General features: G+C 31.0%; 3 protein-coding genes across 4 annotated transcripts; 2 read left to right on the forward strand and 1 right to left on the reverse strand.

Annotated features, from left to right (window-relative positions):
* Window positions 1–1,541: 1,541 nt before the first annotated feature.
* LOC137822398 (beta-galactosidase 13) lies at window positions 1,542–6,122 on the reverse strand. The gene is made up of 18 exons (XM_068627288.1): window positions 5,830–6,122; window positions 5,516–5,611; window positions 5,304–5,416; window positions 5,129–5,195; window positions 4,956–5,048; window positions 4,707–4,850; window positions 4,511–4,605; window positions 4,302–4,407; window positions 4,010–4,213; window positions 3,757–3,924; window positions 3,480–3,658; window positions 3,274–3,383; window positions 3,029–3,138; window positions 2,814–2,921; window positions 2,630–2,734; window positions 2,411–2,556; window positions 1,973–2,318; window positions 1,542–1,861 (listed from the first exon to the last, which is right to left on the reverse strand). The coding sequence occupies exons 1-18, from the start codon at window positions 6,046–6,048 to the stop codon at window positions 1,742–1,744; spliced, it is 2,529 nt and encodes an 842-aa protein (XP_068483389.1). The 5' UTR covers window positions 6,049–6,122; the 3' UTR covers window positions 1,542–1,741.
* A 6,342-nt stretch (window positions 6,123–12,464) lies between these two features.
* On the forward strand, window positions 12,465–15,355 carry LOC137833277 (rac-like GTP-binding protein RAC1). Its single transcript, XM_068641638.1, has 7 exons — window positions 12,465–12,858; window positions 13,519–13,606; window positions 13,689–13,798; window positions 13,879–13,942; window positions 14,493–14,557; window positions 14,691–14,756; window positions 14,839–15,355. Exons 1-7 carry the CDS (start codon window positions 12,760–12,762, stop codon window positions 14,938–14,940), a joined length of 594 nt encoding a protein of 197 aa, XP_068497739.1. The 5' UTR covers window positions 12,465–12,759; the 3' UTR covers window positions 14,941–15,355.
* Window positions 15,356–15,373: 18 nt separating this feature from the next.
* On the forward strand, window positions 15,374–17,296 carry LOC137833281 (ubiquitin-conjugating enzyme E2 28). Of its 2 annotated transcripts, none has more exons than XM_068641643.1 (4): window positions 15,374–16,205; window positions 16,294–16,421; window positions 16,728–16,832; window positions 16,925–17,296. In XM_068641643.1, the coding sequence occupies exons 1-4, from the start codon at window positions 16,136–16,138 to the stop codon at window positions 17,066–17,068; spliced, it is 447 nt and encodes a 148-aa protein (XP_068497744.1). In that variant the 5' UTR covers window positions 15,374–16,135; the 3' UTR covers window positions 17,069–17,296. The 2 variants fall into 2 exon arrangements, with proteins under 2 accessions (XP_068497744.1, XP_090153523.1); XM_090297397.1 differs by having other exon boundaries at window positions 15,698–16,205; window positions 16,709–16,832.
* The last annotated feature ends 7,374 nt before the right edge of the window (window positions 17,297–24,670 follow it).

The following is a 24,670-nucleotide window of genomic DNA, read 5'->3' on the forward strand; positions in this document are numbered from 1 at the left end:
AAAACAGTTCATTAAAAATAAATAATTCCTGGAGTGATATATGTATAATATTGTAGAGAATTTAACTTTGATGGTGTGTTGATATAAATCAAACAAAATTACTTCAAGAATAATATGAACATGCTCCTCATGATGACGCACATGTTTTAATTTTGAGGAGATAATTTTCCATTGATTTGAATCTAGTTTTACAGCATGCATATTAAAGTGCATTTTTCGTGTTGAAAACTTAGTTTGAAATATAAACTATTCATTAATTTTCTTCTAAACTTTACAAGAGTAAGTTCAACCGAGTACATTTGATCCTAAATTTCTCAAGTTTCATATTCATGATTTATATTGTCTTGATATTGTAAGTGTTTGATCATTTTCACTAAGAAAACGAGAAGGAAAAGTTGGATTTATAACAAACTCTGGTAACTTGTGTGACTTAATACTAGTTCAATATATTGTCTTCAATAGAGATAATTTGTATCATTAAGTTTCTCAGCAATTGAGGTAGGGAAGGATTGCGAAGTGGAAGCCACAGTAACAGATACATTATTATTAGAGAACACCTAAATAAAATGAAACCACAATTTCTAAACGCGACACGAACATCAAAATTAAAAAGCCCAATTTCAATTTATAGAAAAATCGCAATCAAATAATGTTTCTTGATCACAAATCACACATTAAATTGACGAAACCAAACAAAACGCAATTTCAAAACAGCAAGAACTATCACTGAATCACGAGAACAAAGAACAAGAGAAAAATAATAAGCGCAATGGACAATCACATTTGAATGATGAAGAAATTGAATAGTTAAAAATAAACTCTAGATACCATCTTAGAGAAACTAAACGAAATAAATTTTTATTAGTTATTAAACAACACAATAAAATGAACATTACAAGTATTTAAAATATTTCCACCATTCAGCAACTATGTGGTACCCGTCTAGCACCTATGTGTTGGCTTAAAACTATATGAACTTTACAAGTATATACTAAGTTTTAATCTAGGTGTACATTAACATAGAAGCAAGTAGTTAAGCAACTATGCACTAACATACAAACAAACATTTGGACAACCGTATACTAACAGGAAAAAGAAAAACAATTGTAGATTAAAAATTCTTGCTAACAAACTTTAACATAGTCTTACACCCAGTGAAATTTTAATGGGTTTGAATTTAAAAAAAATCTTTAGTTTTTTTAATTAACTTTTAGGAGTTTAGTTTAAAATGGGTCACACAGCACTTCACATCTTCTGGTTCAATTTTTTTTGTGATATAGCGTAAATCAATAAAATAAACCGCATTTCGTCTTAACTTGCCAATTTCCAATTCTTAAATGGAATAAAATTACTTCCTTTTAGTTGCTTTAATCAACTCAGTAATGTAATGATAGTTGATAAGTCTAAACCTTATTATTACTGTATATAAGAAATTAGTTCTTTGGGACTAAGCAGCATTTTGGACATCTTATATGATAAAATATTTGTACTGCATGAACATTTAAGAATACTTCAGAAAGTGAAAATGTAAGAATATCGGATAAAACTTAATCTTATCGAACTTGTATTTAAATGTTTTTCTACATTCTTAATGTAATTGAGAACAAACAAAAATGGTGTTTGTTAAGTAAAGACACTGTTTCTACAAAACAAAACAAACTGAAATCTGAGTTTATGGAGTAGACTTCAGCAATGAAATAACTAACGCAAACTCAGCTCTACTTCTCCTAGTGGCAGGTTTCTAGTAGTCACACTTGGCTTGGACTGCAAGTGACTTGATCACATCTGGGCAAGCATCTTTGCCCTTGATGAAGGTTGCTGCATCAACTGGAATCGTGCATGACTGTTTTCCCAGGCAATGCTGCACAAAGTCACAAACAGAAAACAAAAGGTTGAGCTTGGATAAGATAAAAAAAAGAGTTAGTTGGTAATTTGTCTATTTTGCAGAGAAAGAAATGAGAGGTTTGTTTGCCTGTTCAACAATCTGCTTTGTGGCAGGTGCATCACATTTTCCCATAACAAAGGCTCCACAGATACCCGTAGGATCACCAAAGCTTGCAAACTCCACAGCCTTAATGGTTTTGTAGGTTGGACATGTGATTGTTGCTGCTGGCGCTAGTTTGTCCACAACAGAGAGGAACTTCCCAGCCTTACATGCCCATGAATTGATGTTGGGGGGCTGATTCTCTGTGATGAAACTGCATACTGTATCTCTGTCAACAGTTTCGATCTCAATCTTTTCTGGGTTTGCTCTCTCTTCCTCAAATATAACAAGCAAGTTGTCTTTTGGATTGAGGTAAATTCGTGGGATGTGGTACCTGATACAACACAAGTAGCAAATTTGAGATGGTTCGTTTTCTTCTCCTTTGGATTTCTTGGCCAGATATTTGTTTATCAGTGATTTACTTACTCTAACTGAGTAGGAGTTCCGAGGGGAGAGAGGAAGCTCATCCAATGACGACCAATGCTTTTACCATTGATCCATATCATTCCCTTCCCCATACCAGTCATCCTTATGGCAACAGGATCTCTTCCATCTGGCGTTGCAAAATTTGTCTGCAAAACATGTTTGATTTTATTGAGTCCCCTAACAAAAAACTTGCCAAAATTTTAATCCAGTAACCATTACCTTGTACCACGAGAGAACACTTCCAGTTCCCTTGACTTCTTTCCATTCTACTTTCTTTGATCCCTGCTCAGTGAAAATGGCAAGTTCCTCACCTCGGATACCAGCCTGCAAAACGGCACCAATTCAGTTGTACTATCTCACCTGTTCAACTGTGATTTAAACAGATTGGTTAATTAATTAATACCTTAGCACCCCAACCATTAGAAGTGAGATCAATTTTTCCGGAGTTAAGACCAAGGATGAGTATAGACTTGGGTCCAGCATACCTGTGCTCCATGTATGCTCCACTGTCCTGTATATCAAAGGGGATACAATACAAGAATACAATGATATTATTATCCTCCTTGAAACAAACAAAGTGGTGAAAATGGGGGAGAAGGGAAAAGTTGAGCCTCTTACAGGTAGTCCAACAGTGCAAGCCAATATAGATATGTAGTTAACTCCAACCTTAAAGGTTACAGGTTTCTGGAATTCAAAACCTTTTTCTTCATGGGTACCATGATTTGTTCCTTAAAACCATCAAGACAATTCATTCATTAACACCCCTCATGAGTTTGTCTTAGAGAATAAATCCAAATATATTGGACTTGATCCACTTCCTCTTATAAGGCAAATGATCATTAGTCAAATTTCTGCATTCTTACCAATATATTCTCCATTTATAAAGGCATGTAGTGCATGGCCTAGACTCATGATACGAAGAACAGGGGATATCTCATCCTTCCTTGGCAAGTCTCCAGGACCCAATTCCACGCTTCATTAAATATGTTGAGATTGATGAAATATTATGCATAATAAGGCAAAAATATAGAAAGAACCATATCCTCAGTTGTTGCAGGAACTCACTCACCTGGTGGTGTACCATGCATAGTCGGTGACGTCTCTAAGCAAGCTATAAAGCTCCGTGGGAACATTTAAAACAACTGGTATATCCTTGGCGTTTGGAATGGCCTCAGTAAACACCTCCCACTTGAGATTGTTTGAATTTTTTGTCTTCCTGAAGTTCCTTGAATTATGTTCTGAAGCAACCTGATTGAGGAGGCAATGTAAATTAAGATACATGGACTAATCAAGGAGCAAAACAAAAACTTCAAAGCCTTGTAAAAAGCAAGGGCAAAAGAAGCTACATGTTGGGTGTTGAAGACCACAGTCTTGCAGTCAGGGAGGATACTAATGGAACGTGGTGGCAGATGATAAGTGGAACCTCTGAATTTTATGTCGATTGGTGTTTTGGTGTGGTTGTTGGTGATGAAAGCAGCACATAAGTCACTACCTGGCTTCTCGTAAACTATAATCTGCGTATTTTAAACTTGCAGCATTATGGCTTAAACTGTGTTATGGGAATGTGAATCACGAGAAGGATGATGAGATGATGCTGACCTCATGATGATGGGTTAGTTTTGTGATTACTGATTGACCCCCGAACAGGGCCTTCCTGCATAGGTTCAATGCCTTGTGCACGTCCCTCAGGTGAGACCATTTTGGATTTCTCTGCAAACCGAACTCATCAAGAGGAGCTTCATCGTAATATCGGGTTGTACTGAAGGCAGAGCTTGTTCTACCAAAATTTGTTCCACCATGGTACTACACACAAGTTTCAGATTGACTTGAGTGAGAAGAGAAACTGTGTCCATAACTTCATTTCATAAAACAAGATGAAGTTATTTCTTACCATATAGTAGTTCACCAAAGACCCATTCTTAGAGAAGAAGCGGGCAACAGAAAAGGCAATGTCTTCTGCTGATCTTTGGGATGGTGGATCTCCAAACACCCTATACCTGTACTTGCAAATGGGGTAATGTAAGCCAAAACTAGAACACTGTTTGAATATACTATTGAGTTAATTGATGTTGATTAAACATTATAAATGAATATACTTACTGAGCAGTCCAGTTTTCAGTCCACAGGTAAGGCTTGTGAGGTTTGTTGGGGCCTGAAAAGGTATCACCACAGTGCCTTCCATTGCATGCATTAATCTGGAAATTGAAGTAGAATCGGTGAGGTCAGAGATAAGACGCGTGCATTATTATTCGTCACTTCTCTCCTCAGTGGAAGGACAGTTATGTTATGAGCTTACCACTGGATCAGGAGCATCCGTTTGCTTGCACATGATCCATGGAACTCCAACATCCATTGCCACTGCCATTTTTGCGGCCCATTGGACGTAATTAGTTCCTTCCTCTCTAAAAGCACGTTGGATATGGTTGTACTCATTCTCGATCTGTATAAATAAAATGTTGTGAACACAACTTTGTTTGTACTATATATTGTGCACCCTGCAGAAACTAAGTAGCGTTACGAGACTTGTTATGTCGATGATCAGAACCTGTGCCAAGATGATGGGGCCTCCTTGGGGAGCAAAGAGCTTCGCGTCTTGCAATACTTTTATAACATTTGATGTATACTCTTTCATGTGCATCTGCAAATTACAAATCATTTTAATAATCTTCCATCGTATTTCCAGGAACTAGATCAACCTCAGGTAAGCTTCATTCATACCTTAAAGGGTTCATTGTTAGAGCGGAATATGATCTCAGGGACCTCTCTTAGCCAATACGGAAGTCCTCTGATGCATCAACATTGAACCAAATAAGAGAGACAAAGAGGTATTATTTATTTGTAGTTCAGAACATACATTTCATATGGATTCTCTCTCATTTCAGAAATAACATACCCGTGATTCCATTCAGCTTGGATGAAAGGCCCAAGCCTGAGGGTAACATACATTCCTTTCTCATGGCAGATCTGCATGAACCTTACGAAATCATACTCCGGATCCATTTTGAACTGCAAAATTAGAGAACAAACCACCAGTTAGTGAAGCTACAATATTCATTAACGATTCGTGCAAGTAGTAGTTCGATCTAGTTCCAGAAATGATTTTACCTTGCCTTTCTCAGTCTCATGAATGTTCCAGAAGATGTAAGTTTGAATCACGTTTATGCCTCCACGTCTTGCTTTGTCAATAAGCATTGGCCATGACTGAAAACGTACACACCCACCCAACAAACAAAACCATTAATTAGCTTATCTACACAGGAAATCATTGCATGGTTTGGAATCCTCACGTTCACACGTAGCAATGAGTTGAATATTTCATATTACAACAAAATTTATAAAGTTGAACTGCATGTTACATTGAGATACAGTGAGATGACATAGCATGCATGCAATAGCATGTTACTTGATGAAGAAAGTACCTCAGGGGGACTTCTAGGGTAATGGACGGAACCGGAGAAGAGAAGCTCCCGTTTTCCATTGATAATGAGTGACCTGCCATCGTAGGTGACTTCCCTCTTCTGGCCTCCATCATCTGCGCTAGAATCATTCTTCTTCTTGTCTCCCTTGACACCGGACGCAAAGCTCAGTGAAACAGTGATGAAAAGCAAGGTAATCAAAGCAAATTTGATCGTTGACATGTTGAGATTGTGTGAGGGGAAAGTAGCTAGAAATGAATCAGATGCAACAGTGGCCCAGAAACTGTTTCCACAATTCCATCAGTGACACTGAGGTTCATGATGTGTATATAAGGTGTCGGAGAAAACCTCGGTTTCCCACTCTCAAATTTCTGTTAGGAATCATTGGTCGTGGTTAAGCTTTTTCCTATTACCACTACGTGTCGCATAACTATGTTGCTTTCTCCTTCTTTCACTGCTAGCTACACAGTACTTTCCTTTTCTTTCTAAGCTATACTATTGTTTTGCCACTTGTTTTCGATTTTGTTTCTATTTCTTACATTTATAAGAACTGTCGTGTTACAATCTTTTCTTAAAAACTGCAAACACCAGATAATGTAAGCTTGTAATTATTTATAAACAAATAAAATCAATGGAATTATAAAGAATATTTTCTCAGGTTGTTAAATTTCTTATAAATTCTAATAGAATATATTCTCTTTATTTTGTTTTGAAATTGTAACACCTAGTGTAATTATAACATGCAATCTATAATATGTTTTAATATTTCTCCATTTGGAAAATTAAAACTATATATTTTAAAAGAATGTTTATAAACTTCTTTCCTTTTTATATATTCAATATTCTATCTACTCATATATCAAATACAATTATAGCATATTTCAAACAGTCACATAAAAAGTGAATTATTTAATATTAGAGTCAACATGCAATACAATCATATTTATCATAAATTGAACAAAATATAATTTAGATACCATTTCTACACACTGAAAATCTACTATAGACTTAACTATAAATGGACAAAAAAAAAACATGAAAGTCATTTATCAAAAACTTACATTAAGTATGATCTACAAGACTAACACACCTAACATATTACAAGCACTTAAAGTATACAACTATAGGAAAAGATGAATTCATTGCACAAAATTATTATTTCATTAACTTCTAATAATAAATGGTCTCTAAATCTATATGACTTATATCATCATTAATTATTTATTAATTAATTTTAAATGTAGATTTACTCAATATATTCTAATTTTCTGGCATGAGAATCTACCAACCGGATCAAGATTAATAAGAGCAAAATTCACTCCTGAATAAAATTTGATGAACGAAATATACAACTTTGTTAGTTCTGCAAAATTTTCTCAAAACTAGTTTCACTCCAAAACAAACAATTTACTCAATACAATAAGTCTAATATATAAAAAAAACACATATAACATAAACATCTATTAACTAATATTAACTAATGTCACTCAAATTGAACATATCACACCAAAGTTCACATGCAAAATCAATAATGCACACACCAAAATTTAATAACCAATTTTAATTCTCTTAACAAGTTTTAAGACTCAATTTAAATTGTTTTATTCTCCAAATCAAATTATTTATATACCAAATCAACTGAATATGATTGTCAAAAGGTCAAATTTATCCATTCAAAGATTAAAATCTATACATACCATGGAATCATAATACAAATAAATCTAACCTTACAAAACGTTTCATCACCAACTAATCTAAAAGATTCTAATCCACTATTTCAAAAATGCTTTTAGAATAACTTCCCTTACCTTATTGGTGAGTTCTTTAAATAATTACTTCAAAAACTTATAAAAATGAAGAAAAATCCTAACTTGCTCATATAATGTCTGATTCGCAAATAAACTATATCTTTATTGTAAATATAGTCTAGAAGGAATTTATCTATTTGATTGATCTCACATACTATAATTAACAAAACTCTACATAAACAAACAAGAAAGAGGAAACTTCATAACTAATTAAGAGGGAGAAAACTTATAAAAATATTTAAATATCTTATGAGTATAAATTGATGCAAAGACACACTAACACTCTTTAAACAAGAAAATAATGAGAATAAAAAATTATACAGAATTAATTAAATAATTAAAATTTAATTTATATACTCAACTCAACTAAGAATTTCAATCTTTATTTTGTTTTAAAATAATCTATTAAATAGAAAATTAGGTCTCACAAATAATTTACATTTTAATGTTTTTTGTTTTATATTTTAGTTTTACATGACTTGTGCATAAACAATATTAACTTTAATTTTTAACAAGTAAACACCCAATTGTGATTCTTTGCAGTTTTTTTTACTTCTTGAAATTCCTTGAATTGTGTTTATTACATGGGACAAAGGGTATGGAAGAGAAGAAGCAAAGTCACTTCAAACGTTCATTTATATTTTTATTAAATTAAGATTAAAACAGTCTAATGTTTTTAAGTGTGCTAAGTTAATATTTCCACTTGCTAATACATCCAATATCTAATGTTTTTTTTTTAGATTTGGTAAAGGGTCTAGATATTAGCTCCGGTTACCGGTTCTAGATACTACCTTCTATAACCGGTTGGACAATTGATTCTTTTGATCATTCGATCGTACTTTCTTTTCTTTCTTTATTATTGTGTCTATGTTTTGGCTTTCATTGAATATATCAACAGACATTCAAGTAAATATTTAGTATTTAACTGCTTTTAGTGTCTTATTTATTGTGCTTATTTATACAATTTAGAATAAATTATGTCATTGATGAGTCGTGTTTAATGTTTATAATCATAAAAATAAAATAAAATAATTTGATTCACTAATCTCTATTTACTTTAAAGTTAAAAAATCACTCTATAAGAAAAAAAAATTAGAATTGTTTGAAGAAATAAGTGGACTTTGGAATATGAACCAAAAATTGATTATGACCCATAGATGGTGGTGGTTGCTTAAAATGAGGTGGTGGAAGGTTGATTGACATAGGTTTAGGTGTAGATTAGATAGTGGTAAATTAGTATTTATAGGGAAATTTAGAATAAAATTCCAAGAGATACGTGCCGTGTCTTACACAGAGAGAGGAATGAATATATAAAATTGGTTGACTTTACCCATGCAATTGATTAGTAGGGGTTAATCTTTGAAGTGTGACGAATAATTGATAACACTCCATGTGCTTAATCAGTGGCAGATGAACCTGAAACTACCTGTCTCCACTCTCCACACTCGTTCCGTAAAACGTCACAATTCTTCATCTCTCATCATCCAACTAATCTTATTAGGTGGGGAATGTACTACTATCCACACTCAACAACCATTCATCATCAAATTTCATGCAATTTTCTGCAAATCAAATTCAAATTTAAGCATATATGTTTCTAGGACTGTGATGGAGCAAGAAGGATCAAAGAAGTTGGTGGCGTGATAACATTTATATATGCATCATCATTCATTCTCATTAGTACCATTTTTTCTGCTTTAATTACACATAATTAATTAAAAGCATGGCTTCCTAATGAAGGAAGATTAAAAGCAAGGTCCATTCTCAATATCGTGCCTTTTCTTTCACATCATTCCCACACTTGTCACCATCTTCCACGTGGGTTTAATGGAGGATGCATTACCCATCCCTATCATACATATACATAATTCATAGATAGTTTAAGTATGAGATTAAGAGTTTCTTGTCTCAGAATGATCCTATGTTAAACTTTTGTTGAATTCAGGATGAACACGTATTCTGATTCGATTAATGACGTGGAGTACAATTTGGGTTGGGGTTCTGGGAGAAATCTGGAATCATGGTATTATTTTCAATAGGACTGTGGCTAACACGTCTGAAGTGTGTTCTCTAATGCAAGCAAATGTTTGGTTTTGGATCTCTGTAAAATCTAACTCTGCTTTGGTTCCCTTTTTCAGTTAGTGTTTGGAACCTTTAGAATGTATGTGATTGGTTGTTTGAAGTATTTTAGGTAGTTAGTATGGGTAATGGTTTGATTGTAGGTTTGACGATTTTTAGTAGATGTTGGTTACTGTATTTCTTGTATAAGGGTTGATTCATCCCTGAAATAATTCACATTTATTTATTTGTTATTATTCATAAAAAAAAAATTAGCAGTTTGATTATTCCTAACTGTAGAAAGAAAGTGTTGCAGTAGTTTTTGTTTGCTGGTTTAACTTGTAATTTGGCCTTGTTATTATAATCAAATTGCTGAGAAGATAATTATTAATTTTTGTCCTTGTTAATGGTAGCAGTTGCTGTGTTCTTCCATGTAGTGGACGGCAACCTGCGTTGATTTGACTTGGCATATTATGATCACATGATCTGTGAGGATTGAGGAAGATAATAATGTAAGGACAAACAATAAGTCGCCACAAATTAAAAAATGGATACTGTTTCTCTGTTTTTCTCTTTGTCAGAATTATGCGACAATTGCTCAAGGTCTTTTATGACAGAGCGTGATTCTTTTTAACATGCAATAAATTTACTCATGCAAAATACTGAACTAAACTAGAACTGTTATGGGCATTATTAATATATAATATTAAAGTTTATATTATAAAATTAGTTTATAAATGAGGTTTTTCCATGTTATCTTATTACCAGTTTCAAATCTTTTTAGAGTTGAGGTTAAATTTCAATTCATCAAGATCTTTTTTAAGGACAAAACTGTGATGAAATACTTATATTTGTACTAATTATGTGAGAGAGAGTGTTTCCAGAATTTGTCTTCACTTCATCCTTTTTGTTCCTTCTTTCTTCCGTTCGTCTCTCTTCTCTCGGTCACTTGTGTTTTACAATTACGTTTCGGTCTCTCGATATTTAGGATGGAAACACTCTAAAGATTAAGTCAGTATATATGTTAATTAACTCCTAAAAAAGTTAAAAAACTGAACTAAACATTCTATCTATTTATACTACTTGTTAATGGGTTTATTGGATATGTTACATCATTTTAATCCTTCTATTTATCTTTTATTAATTATTTTTTGTACTTAATTTTCATTTTTATTTCATGTGTGTCCCGTTCCTTACTAATACCGACACTTATATGTCATTTCATGTAATATTTTCACTAACGTTTACACTTGTCTTTATCTTTTTTAGATATCTCGACTTCTCGATTTGTTTACTTTTGATATGTTCGTTTTAGTATCTATTTTTAAAACGGACAGTATATAATGATTGAACCTAATAATTCTATCTTTCAAATTTGAGGTTAAATATATAATATAAAATATTTTTATCATAATATCCGAAATATAATACATGTAAGAAAGGTTAAAGAGAATTGTTAATCCGTTAGGTGAGGACAAGAGAGATAGTGTGAGACGGCTAATCAGAATTAAGAAAATGAATATTTTCTTTATTCACACTAAACGACGAACATTTTACAAATATTTTCACATGCTATTCCTAGGTATTAACTTTTTTCATATAAACGAGAGATTCTTAACAAGTGCATCACACTTAATATATTTTTTAAAAATTAACCTAAAAGTCTAATTTACGTCGTCGACTTTACCTTTGTATATATTAAAACAGGTACGTATATAAAAGACAAAAAGAATGATTTTGATTTGCAGGAAGCTCTATGAACAATGAAACATGGCTCACACTAAAGGCAATCGCAGTTGCAGCAAGAGTGGATGTCCTCTAATAATGCCTCTTTTGCATAACAAAATCTTTATTTTTATCTCTATTTTGGCTATAAATAAAATTATTAAATAAAAAATCAATTTAAAAAATAAAAATAATTAATTATTATAATAACTAAATTAAAAATTATTTTAAAAATTAAAAAAAAAATATTAATTTCTAAATTAGTTTTTATTATTGATAAAAAAAAATTAAATTAGTATCTAAATGATCATCTAACTGAGATATCGTGTTGCATAGTGATAGTTAACATGAAAAATTTTATAAAATAAAAATAAAAATATATACCTACATAATTTTTTTATATCAAATCATTATTATTTTAAAAAGTATATTTTTTAATTTTAAATTAAACTGAAATGATATAATATATTCGTGAATGTTTGTATGGAATAAAAATTAATTAAAGCTTTATACATGAATCCGACAAATAGGTGTTAAGTAGGATTGGTTGAAAAGTGGGTGTGAGTGGTTTATTTCTTCAACTTGAAAATCATTCTCACAACATTTTTAATATTTTTCTCTAAATTTTATAATTTTAATAAATTTTAAATAATAACAATAATGAATTTTTTTAATTTCTTTTACCTTCAAAAACATTAATAAATTCCTGTTTTCTTTTACCTTCTAACATCAGAGTTCAAAATAACAAATAAAACTCTTTCTTATACAGAGATAGAGATAGATAACTAGTATCCTAAGAAACACAGGTTAATATTTGCCAAACACTATTCATATCACACTTACTTTTATTTAAAAGAGTTATTCTTAAGGTAAGATATTTCTAATATAGTCTTGTAAATTAGTATAATTAATTGATACTATTTACTTAATTATTTATTAATGCAAGACTCCCATATGTATAATATGTAATGGGAATTTAAGGATTTATGTAAATGTTAAAATATCTTATAAAAGCTTATTTATTTAGTTTGGATTAGTTAATTTGATAAAGGCATTGGGGTGAAGGTGAGGGGAGTTGGTGGGGGCATATTAAAATTTGGTAGTCTAAGATATGAAAGATGATGAATTTGTGGCATAACAAAAACAATAGCTGGCAACTACAACATGCAGGCCCAGCTCCAGCAGTACACAAAATTCAATTCTTTTCCCCTTTCTCTAATACCCTTTTCTCCTTTCTTCTCTCTCCCTTCTTCTTCTTCCTCCTCTCCTTGAACATGCACAATTCCACTCACCATTGCCACATGAACCATTAGTCTTTATCCTCCCTCCAACAATCATACCAATGAGTGCCTCCAGGTTCATCAAGTGTGTCACCGTCGGTGATGGTGCCGTCGGCAAGACTTGCATGCTTATCTCCTACACCAGCAACACTTTCCCAACGGTCAGTGCCATTTCTGTTTTTACTTCTCTCACCCCAAAGAAAAAGCTCCACATTTTATGTGCTCTTCGGGTTCTAACTTACTGGGTTTTCAGACAATGACAAAATATGGGTTGGGGATACTTCTGACCTATTTGTTCTTGCTTTGTAAGAAATGGGTTTGCTTGTGTTCTTCGTAATTCATTTCCTTTTTGGGTGTTTTTGTTCCTAGGGTTTTATTGGTTCTGTTGTCCTTATCTTTCGTTTAGAGTTGCTGATGTTAAGGTTTCTTTTAAACAGACTAAACATGGATTTTTTTTTTCGCTTTTTTTCTCTAGTCAATTTCGTATGCCCTTCTTAGAGAGGACCGTTGAAATAGGCCTGTTTGTAATTTGGGTGAAATGAGGAAAAAAAAAAATCTTTGGTTATATCTTGGATGTTGATTTCAATTCCTAGATGCTGTCCTTTTGCTTTATATGACTCCACGGCGGTACAATGTATCCTCTCACATGCTTTGCTGAAATTGGTATCTCGTGACTTAGATCTTTGTTTTTGGGATTGATGTAAGGATCTTTAAAACGATTTTCTTTATGCTGTTTGACTTGCAATTGACTGAATCATGGGGATGACTTTGGGATGCAGTAATTGTGACATCTTGTGTTTCTTTGTGATTCATTGCAACAGGACTATGTGCCGACTGTCTTTGACAATTTCAGTGCAAATGTAGTGGTGGATGGAAGCACTGTGAATCTTGGGTTGTGGGATACTGCTGGTAAGTATAGTTTCCGTGTTCTACTTACTGTATTTTGGGGAGTGTCTTGTCATGGTTATAATGTTTTAAACTCATGGAACAGGCCAAGAAGATTACAACAGATTAAGACCCTTAAGCTATCGTGGAGCAGATGTTTTCCTGCTTGCTTTCTCTCTCATAAGCAGGGCCAGTTATGAAAATGTTGCCAAAAAGGTAAGCTTGGTATTTCTCTTTCTCTTATTTCTTTTTTTCCTCTCTTATCTGGACTAAAATTTTGCTTCCTTCTTTTCCAGTGGATTCCTGAGTTGAGGCATTATGCTCCCGGTGTTCCAATTATTCTTGTTGGAACAAAACTTGGTTAGATTCTTGTCCTTTCGTTACTTTCTCTAATTTTGTGACACTGTTAATGGTGCTCCTTATGTGGTAGATAACATTCAGCATAACTGTAGTTCCATGATAAACCCATGATATTTTGAAGTTTCTACATTTAATGATGAATTGCCTTCTTAAACTCACGTTGTGTATCACTCACTGTTTTATAGTGAAGAATTTACTTGTTCAATAAACCCAACCTCTAATTATACCTTAATTCTATCATCTGAAGCTATCGCGGTTACTTGATTGGTTGTTATTCAGTAGAGAAGGAAATAATGAAGTTCCTTCCTGTATTACAAACCTACCCCAGTTGTGAGTTGTGACTTAACAAATAATTGGTTAGCATAAGGCAATTGCAATGGTTGTTCTAAACTCTGCATGAGTGGTTACTTACTAATAAAAGCTTGAGAAGTCTGGAGTTTTGAAGTGTATTAGGGAGTGTAGGAGGAAAGAGTGCGCATAGTTAGTACACAAGTGGCTTCATGATTTATCAGAATCTCAATTTCATGACAACCAAATCATTGTCTTATAGATCTTCGGGATGATAAGCAGTTCTTCCAAGATCATCCTAGCGCAGTGCCCATCACCACAGGACAGGTGCTTGTTATTTGCCAGTACTTCCTTCAATTTGTTTTCGCATTTTCTTTTACTGTTTATTTCTTTTAGCCTTTATTTGTTGTCCACACTACGGGCATGAACTTAGTGGTCTGATTTACTTTATTTTCTGAAGGGTGAGGAACTGAGAAAGCTCATCGGTGCTCCAGTTTATATTGAATGTAGTTCAAAAACACAACAGGTTTGCATATATGTTCTCTGAATCTTTAAAAGTTCTGAGGTTAAAGGAAGTCAACCTTATTGATGTTGGCCTTTGAATACAGAATGTGAAGGCTGTTTTTGATGCGGCCATCAAGGTAGTTCTCCAGCCCCCAAAGCAGAAGAAAAAGAAGAGAAAGGGGCAAAAGGCATGTTCCATTTTGTGATATTCAAATCTTAATATAGTAGTTTGCGAAGGATGACATGACTTTAGTCTTTGCCATTCTATATCTTATACTATTTCCAACCTAGATGAAGGAATCACCGCCTCCAACTGACCACATCAAGGTTCGCTCAAAAGCATCAAGCTATTTGTCTAATTGTCTCTGGCTGTAGGATCTGTACAGTCATAATTTCAATATGTTTGGCGTGCGCATATGTTGGCTGTTTTCCTGTTGTATTGATTGTTATTAGATGGACATTTCCAGCAGTGGACACGGGTTCTATTCATGTTGTAATCTAATCTAGGAAGTGCTTGCATGCATACGTGGCTTTGAATATGAACTAAGTATATGTAATTAATTATGTTAGCTGCTTTAACAGCCTGGATATAGTTGGTTTGATTAAGGTTTCATTCTTCCATTTGTTTGTTCCTATTAGGGTGACTTAGCGAACTAGAATGCTGTGACAATTGCAGCCTCAGGCTGGTAAAACGAATTTTCAAATGCTATCTTAACTGATAAGCAATGAAAGGAATATTATTGGAGCTGTCAACAAATTTGTGCTTGCACCGTTGCGCAGGAATATACGTTATTTTGAAGGATTCACAAAACAAGACCAAATTTATCTTTGACTTGTCACCAGCTTTATCAGATACTCAACGTGTGGACTGTGACCATCGACTACCAAAGTGTGGATCTAATTTCTTCTTTTTGGACGTGGTTTGTCCAATAACTATTTGTTTTGGCATCGATGCATTTGACAGGGGAAGTGGTACCAGAAGCTAAAATAAAGTCTTAATTTACAAAATAGTAAACTAAACTATAATTATGTCTATGTAGATTCAACATTTAGCTTTGATATAATACCTTAATGAAGAATCTTATGGTGTGAACCATTCTTCCAAAGATAATTTGATTGACAGCAGGAGGTTGCAAAATACTATGTAATGTGGCAAACAGCTTTGGTTCATTCATTTCTCCCATCTCTAAAAGTTGAATGATCATTAGAATCTTATCTTTTTTTTCGTGAGGAATATATACTGTGCCCACTTCCGTTGGTGAATGGAACTCTTGATTCTGTTCAATCTCCCTACTCTAGCCATTAAATAGCCTGCAACATGCTTTGTTTCTTGTAGTGTTCTAATCATTTTGGCTTCCCAATCCTCCCTGCTTCCTCTTCTACGATTCTAAAATCACGTGAATGGCATCCAAGAGAATACTGAAGGAGCTCAAGGACTTGCAGAGAGATCCACCAACTTCATGCAGTGCAGGTAAGGAGGTTGAATGAAAGTTGAATTGCGTTATTAGCTGCAACCATACTGCAGTGTAGTGTGACATGCTTGTTATGGCGGATTTCAGGGCCTGTGGGCGAGGACATGTTCAACTGGCAAGCAACCATCATAGGTCCAAATGACAGTCCTTATGCTGGTGGCGTTTTCCTCGTCATCATCCATTTCCCTCCCGATTATCCCTTCAAACCTCCCAAGGTATACACCAAAAACTGTTACTACTGTTTCTGACACCAATTCTCTTTATTTCAGCTAAACTTTCATGTACAAATGACTATGGATAAGCAAAGAGTCTCTTCCTTTGCCATATTTGAAGGTGGAAAATCTGTTTTTCTAGAGCAATACACATAAGCAGCCATATATATGGGCATAGATTTATATATAAACATATAGTAGCAAAATCATTAACAAAATCATATTTTCTTCAGTTCAGAATTCTAGTAACTGGTATTTATTGTGAAGGGCTGGATCTGATTGCTGCTTAGTATTAAAAACTATTTTCAGGTGGCATTCAGGACCAAGGTGTTCCATCCCAACATTAACAGCAATGGCAATATTTGCCTGGACATACTCAAAGAACAATGGAGTCCTGCTCTCACCATATCGAAGGTCATTTTGGGAGACCTTTACTCGTTGATGTCATTATTATTTTGTTTCTGTGTGTTGTAAATGCTGACTGGTTGTCAAAAATCATGATGCAGGTGCTGCTCTCTATTTGTTCTCTGCTAACGGATCCAAATCCTGATGACCCTTTGATGCCTGAAATTGCTCACATGTGCAAGAGCGACAAAGTCAAGTATGAGTCCACTGCTAGAAGCTGGACCCAGAAGTATGCCATGGGCTAAAGATCTCTGCCCTCTTGCCTCCTCCAAACGTTTTGGAATTATCTTTTTGCTCTTCAAAAACCTTCTCTTTTATAGTATCATTATTCATTAATATATAGATATGACCGTGAAGTTGGTATTGTTGAACAACTTGTATACATATGAGAATTGTTCCCAAAGGCTTTACCTTTGTGATTGCAGCTTTGCTCTCTATGAATAAATGCTACTCTAATTTGGAGCTTTTCTATATATTCCCATTAAAAATATACCAAGGCTTAACAGTCTTGTATTATATTTCAAATGATGCATCTGACTTGAAAAACAATATGTATTATATTTAAATAAAGGTAGCAATTATTGCATAATATATGCGATTAATGTTCTGATAGACAGTGTCTCCTTTTAATAAATGCAACATGCAATATGAGCATCTTTAAGAGCAAACATTATTAGCACGCAAATGAAATTCGAAATTAGACATTAGTGAGGGCATGTCAAGCACGTAAAGCTACATGGAATGTCCTAATGACAGGATTTGATGGTATGTTTATGGTTGGCGTTATTGCATAAAGAATAAGGCTTACACCATCATATTCTTGGACCAAATAATTCTCTTGCATCGTTACAAAGTTGCAGTTGAGTATGCCACAACACCTTTCCCATATGTGATAGCTACCAAAACCCTCACCATTATCAGGCCTCAACTGCTTCCATCTTCTTTCTTTCCATTCAACCTCCATAACTTTTTTATTCATATGCAAACTTCTACTGTCTTTTTTTCTCGATTGATCGTTACATTTTACCAATCTGTTTTCTAATTTCATTGTTCAATTTTACACAATTTTAATGAGAGGCTCTAAACTAATTACTGACAGACACTTATCCTATGTAATTTTCTGTCGATAAATCTAAAATTGTTTGTAATAATAAATAAAATTTTAGGTAAATAAAAGATTGTGATTTTCTTCGTTAGTCATATAAATATATATATATATATATATATATATATATATATATTACAAAAATTAGGGGATTTTTTCTGGGGTTATCTTGTTATTAGTTAAAAATATTTATTTATTTTGTTAATAATTAATTTTTTCACTATAAACAGATCTCTCCTATTTACATTTTTTCCATGCACATGACTTGAATCTAGTGATCTTGTTTATGAGATTTGAGCTCTATTAAGATGACATGGTCGTAAACTAAGATACTCTTTTTTTTTTCTTTTTTTTTTAAAATTAAGTTAATGCTAGTTTCTTTGTTTTAATTAAAATACATTTAAGATTTATAGTTTACGTTTAGGGTAAAATACATAAATTAGATATTTGGGAAAAAAACTTTTTTTTTTTACGTTTTCTTGTAATTTTCAAAAACAAATTCTAAGAAAATATATCATAGAAATGTTTTTCTTCCAAACTTATTCAAATATACTCTTAAATAAAAAATACATATAGTAAAAAATTTGAATCCTAATAACATCACTTTGAATAAAAAAACTACGCAGCCTATTATATATATATATATATATATATATATTGGTATATAAAAACAAAATAAAATATAACATACTTTTAGTAATAGAAATCTATAAAGAAAGTATTTCAAATACTATTACAATGGCTATATATTTTATCTCTTGTAAATCTGACACCTATATTCTCATTTGTTCTCGTATTAAACTATGATGATTACACTCTAAGGCAAACACACATATAAAGGGTAATTTAACAAAAGAGAAAAAGCACATTATACTATTTCAAAAATTAATACCAGAATATTACATAGATGTATCATTTAGATAAATAAATCAATTACGTTAATTAACTAGTAAAGTCCTCAGATAAATATTTGAACCTTAATGATTTCCGAAAAGTTATATTCAACATTATGATTTGATACTAATACCTGAAGTATAATTCAAGGTATATTTGATAATTAAATTGTTCACTTTTAGATATTATAAATATTATTATATATTATAGATATTGTTATATATTTCTACATATGTAATGAGTTTACTCCCTATTTTTTATTTCTTTTCCATGTATTTTTTTTTATATAAATATAATCTTATGTATTTATGTGCATAAGGATTTATTCTATTTTTCTTTTTTTATTTTAATATGGTATTTAGAGCATAGGGTTAGAATTTAAAAAAAACTTTAAGAAACACGTTTCCTAATGACGGTTTAGCGAGGGAAACTGCAACCCTGGATAAATGACTTAATAAAAGTTTTAACCCTGTATAATGTAAAAATAAACTCCCGTTAAAACAATTTTTTCTTCTAATGTTACTTCCCACCTCCACTTTTTCTTAAGAACTAGAGCAAAGATCCATGTTCTTCATGTTATTGGGTTTACATGGCCTTCCTGATGATTATTCTCATATCCGCGCTCAAATTTTGAAATCTTCTGTTGTGTCCAATTTCTCTTCCACTTGTTCCACCATTTTGCGTGTGTCAGCACTACTAATATATCTTCTCCTGTTGTTGACTATTCTGCTTTAATCTCTCGGCGTAATGATTGTACTCGCTCTCACAAGCCGGGAAAAGGGTGTCACATGTGTGACCATTGTGACAAACTTGGCCACAAACTTTCCCTGGTAGTGTCTCATAACATATTTCGTCTCCTTTTGCCTTAGTTTCACTCTAACATTTGGAAACCAAATTGTACTAAGTCTAATTTAGGATTTTAGTATATTTTTATTGATGAGGTATTTTTAATAAAAAAAATCGTTATTGATTTGTTTTTTATATTTCAAATCTTTTACCATGAAATTAAAAATCAATTTGAAATTTTCATTTGAATTTTGAGTGTTGATAATGGGTCTGAGTATCTTTCTCATTCTTTTAAAAATTTTATGGCTTCTCATGATATTCTCCATCAAACTTCATGTGCTTATATATCCCAACAAAATGGAGTAGTTGAGTCAAGAATAAACATCTTGTTGAAACAACTCATACTATTTTAATCTATGGTGAGATTTCTCAGTCTTTTTTTAGTGATGTTATTCTTAATGTATTTTATTTCTAAAAAAAAAATATTTAATGATTTTTTTTTACTGAAATTATTAAAGACGAGGATGAGATATAACATAAAAAGGAACTTCCTTTTATTATTTCCAAAAACTCATCAAATCCTTGTGCAAGCAAATTTCCAAAAAAAAAGATAGAAATTTGAAGACAAGTAAAAATGAACTTCCTTAAGAAAACCGTCAAGTTTGATATGTTTATTGTCTTGTAGCCTCAAATTGGATGAGAGAGAAATAGTGTTTGACCTCATATGTTTTGGAGAGTAGAAAGAAGAAAAATGGAAGAACAATATTAGTTTTTACTCTAAAGCCATCTCCAATAAAAAAAGTCATATATTCACAATTATAAGTTTAACCTCAGTCTTATAAAATACACCATTAAAACATGTTTATGCAGTATAAAGAATTTTATTTTTTTTAAGTTTTGAAAAATGTAAATTCTAAATAAAAAAACTTCTAAAGTGTCAATTTCATTAAACTCACGCATATTAAAACAAAAGTTGTAAACAAAATCTTAAAAATTATATAAAATAAAATCTTATAGTATGAAATTCATATTATAGATGACCTAATAAACTAGTTGCCAAATAAAATATTAAAGGTAAATTAGTTAAAGGAAAGAATATGGATTTGATTTTAATTTTTAAAAGCAAGGAAGAAGGACCTTGTTCGTCCTTTTAAATTTGTTTGGTCAATAATCGTTTCAGTTGGTCATGCATCTTTTCAAAAAAATATAATAATTTCCCTTGATAAATTATTGTAGATGATTTTGTATTGGCTTTTAAACTTTGGTCTCTTTAATTTAATAATGAGTAGTTGTACTTTTTATAATTTTAATTTGTTTACATAAAAATATATAATTTTTTTGTAACTTTAATAGATCGATTTCGGTTCACATATTAAAAAAATGGCAATTATAATTCTATAGTTAATTTGTTATTGAATTTTTACAGCATTATAAATCCACAAAAGCATATAAGTACTAGTAATTATTTAATCTGTAAAAGTGAAACAGTTTAATATATAATATTAAATAAATAATAAATTATAGACGTTCATTATTCAAATGTTTAATACAGAATAAAATATACTGAATAATTAAAACTATACAAACTATATATTTTTTTAAAATCTATGCACTAAAATTTAACAATGAAAACTATAAACATCAAAGCCACTGATACTAAACTAAAAGGCCAAAAATATAAGTTTTAATGATTCTATATGTTTAACAAAAGAAAGTTATAATAGTTTTTCCTTTCTTGTAAAACATTATTCGCAGACAGTTTAGACCTCTAACTTTCACCAAACATTCTTAATCCCTCTCCATTAGAAAACTGTTAAAATGTTTTCACGTCTGCTTTCTTTTTCCAATAATTAAATTTGCTTTCTTTTCCTTTTATTCGTTCCTACCTCCATACTTATGTAGCATAAATACTGATATAGAGACTGATATGTATAATTTCTAAAATGTAGGACACGGAGACACATATCTATATACTTTATACTATATAATTATGAATTATATAATTTGAAAATAAAGATTTATGTGCACTAATTATGTTTCAGTATTTTTAGTAAAAAAATATTTTTTATAACTGGTTCAAAAAAATTTGTTCTTTATTTTTATAATCGTAATAAAATTTTATATAATAAATTTGAGTTTTTAGAAAGTTAATGTATTTTTCATTTTTAAAATTGTGTTACACCCGTGCTAAAATTGTCAGAAATCTAACAAATATTTTTTGAATTGTATACTTCACCGATACGTGTCTTACGAGTGTCATACAAATATCAGTGTTTAATACATATGTTTAACACGGATACATTATTTAAAAAGAGTGTCCGGACTTTATAAACTATATTATATAAATGATTTGAAATTGAAACATTGTATCATTTGTGAGTGTGATGAGATTTTAAAAGCAAATTCTTATTGAAGTTTGGTATGATATATTTAATAATCTCATATCATTTAACAATCGAAATCAATGATATTTTAAGTACTCCTTCATAAAAAAAATGAGTTTTTAAAAATAAAACTGTTACATCTTAAAATGAAAATAACTTATGAACGATGATTCTACATATCTCATCTTAACTGATTTGAAGTCTAAATAGTATGTTTAATCTATTATAGAGTAAATGCCTTTTCTTTTTGGTTGTTATGAAGAGGAAATGACAACTTAATTATGACACCAAAATGGACAGAAAAAGTGATAAAGAAAAGGTGAAAGTCCAGTTAGAAGAAACCAAACCACACCACACCAATTTCTGTTGTACCTAATATCAGATAAGGCAGAAGATTTGTGAGCTCATTTCTCACCAAAGAACAACCTCGCCTGACACAACAATACGTCAAATGTATTGATGTTGAAAGTTGAAAGGTTGTGCTTTAGACTTTGAATTTGTGGGGCCTGTTAAACAATCAGAATTTTAACGTGTTCAACTTTTATTTCATTCTCAACTTCAATTTCACCTTCTTAAGCAATTCATACATTAAAATATACTACGTCTTCTTCATTGTTCTTCAGTTAGGGCTGCTATTATATATTCTTCTAAGGGGAATACTGTGAGGTGCTGAAAAGAGAACAGTGAAAAAAAATTCAATAAAAAACGTGGGCTCCCAAATAGTCAAGTGTAAAAGCTGCTCGAATATCAAATTTATAACACAAAAATATGGATATACTTAGTGGTAAATTATAATTAATCTTGAACACAAAATATATATATATATATTACTTACAAAATTATATACAAAATAAAAAATTGAAATCTTGATAAAAAATGATTTTTTTAATAATTTTGTTTTTTTATAAAACTCTTATGTTAACCTCGAAACTTCACGAAACATCTTAAATAACAACAATAATTTGTCACATTACATAAAAAAATAAAATAACTACACTAAAATCTATATATTAATAAAAACGGTACATTATTAATATATATATATTAATAAAAAACTTTAAAAAAAAATAGATAAAAATCATACTAATGAAAATATTCTTTATAAATAAAGTCTAAGTTAGCAAGCTTATGAGCACGTACATTCCATTGTTAGAAACTCTAAACCTGATTTTTCAAAGTAATTAAGACAAGTGTTTCACATTCAAGTAACATTAGTCCTAGAGTAAATGCAACACAAATCAAAACAAAATTCAAACCATAAACCAGTAAAATTCATCTTTTCAATATAAAATTAAAAATCTACATAATCATAAAAAGAAAAATATTTTAAACTCTTTTTCAAATACTGATAGAGAAAATTTACTATTATAGACCTATAAAGAATTACTTAAAATAACATATGCTACTAAAATAAAAACTAAATAACATATTGGAAAATCTTGTATCTTACATTACAGACTAAAAAACAATTTAACATCACAAAATAAGTAATTGGGAGAGTTTATGGTATGTTTGAGAGAGTTACCCAAATTTCTCAACACAAAAATATAAGGGTTTAGGGTTTTTCTATTTAAGATATTTTCTTTCGCAAATTAGGGTTTTACATGGAGTGGTTAACCAATCGATTTCTTAAGATTCTAAAGAGAAGGAAGGAGACAAAATGGATTTTGTAGGCACAACACTGCCTGCACGTAATATCATTTGGTTGTGTTTATCTCCTTTGGACGATATTAATTATTACATAATTATGAATCATCTTTCTTTACCAATTATGTCATGAGAAGAAGTGATGATTAGGTATTCATGTTAAATCATCCTAACTCCTTAGAAAATAGAATGGAATATTTTTTTTTTATTTCAGTATTTTTGTTATAGAAAATTATTTTTTTACCAAATACTCTACTTCTTTTTATAATATTCATTATTAATAAAATATTTTTTTCTCTTTTTAAACAAAAATATCACATTCTTTTCTAAATCTTTATTGAAAAAATTATTATTTTCATAAATAGAGTATCTTGGTCTTGTTTACTTATTTTTTATACTTTATTCTATATTTTAATGTTATTTTAAATAATATATATAACTAGGTTCATAAATATTAAATGACTAATAATTATTGTGAACTCATTAGTCATTTAATAAATATGTAGATAGCTAAGTTCATAAATATTAAATGACTAATAATTTGAATTGCTTATTAGTATTTATGATTTGAAATGTAATTGTTATTAACTTTTTTATAACTTATCCTTTATTAATATATATATATATATATATATTTATTTTAGGATATGTTATGTACATATTTTCCATTGTAATTATTCTGAATTTTGTAAATTTTTCCTAATACAAAATATTATAAATTTACAGAGTGTCTCTTTAACTAAGGATTTAACCATATATTTCTATCAAATGTTATTTACAAAAACATTTTCGTAATAGATTAAACTTGAGAATATTATATAAGAAAAAAAATAGAAAATAGTTTTTGTTAGACAATATTTACGGTTATGATGATAAATTTTCCTTTTCTTTTTTTAATATGAAAATAAACTATTCTTTGATGTTTGTTTGTTACATTGAAAATACAAAAAAAAATAGACAATACTAAAAATTACATACTTCGTTTTGGTTTAGGAATTTCTCAGGATATAATAAATAGCTTTTAAAATATA

The sequence above is a fragment of the Phaseolus vulgaris genome, chromosome 11, assembly GCF_051622355.1.
Source record: "Phaseolus vulgaris cultivar YP4 chromosome 11, ASM5162235v1, whole genome shotgun sequence".
Taxonomy (NCBI): domain Eukaryota; kingdom Viridiplantae; phylum Streptophyta; class Magnoliopsida; order Fabales; family Fabaceae; genus Phaseolus; species Phaseolus vulgaris.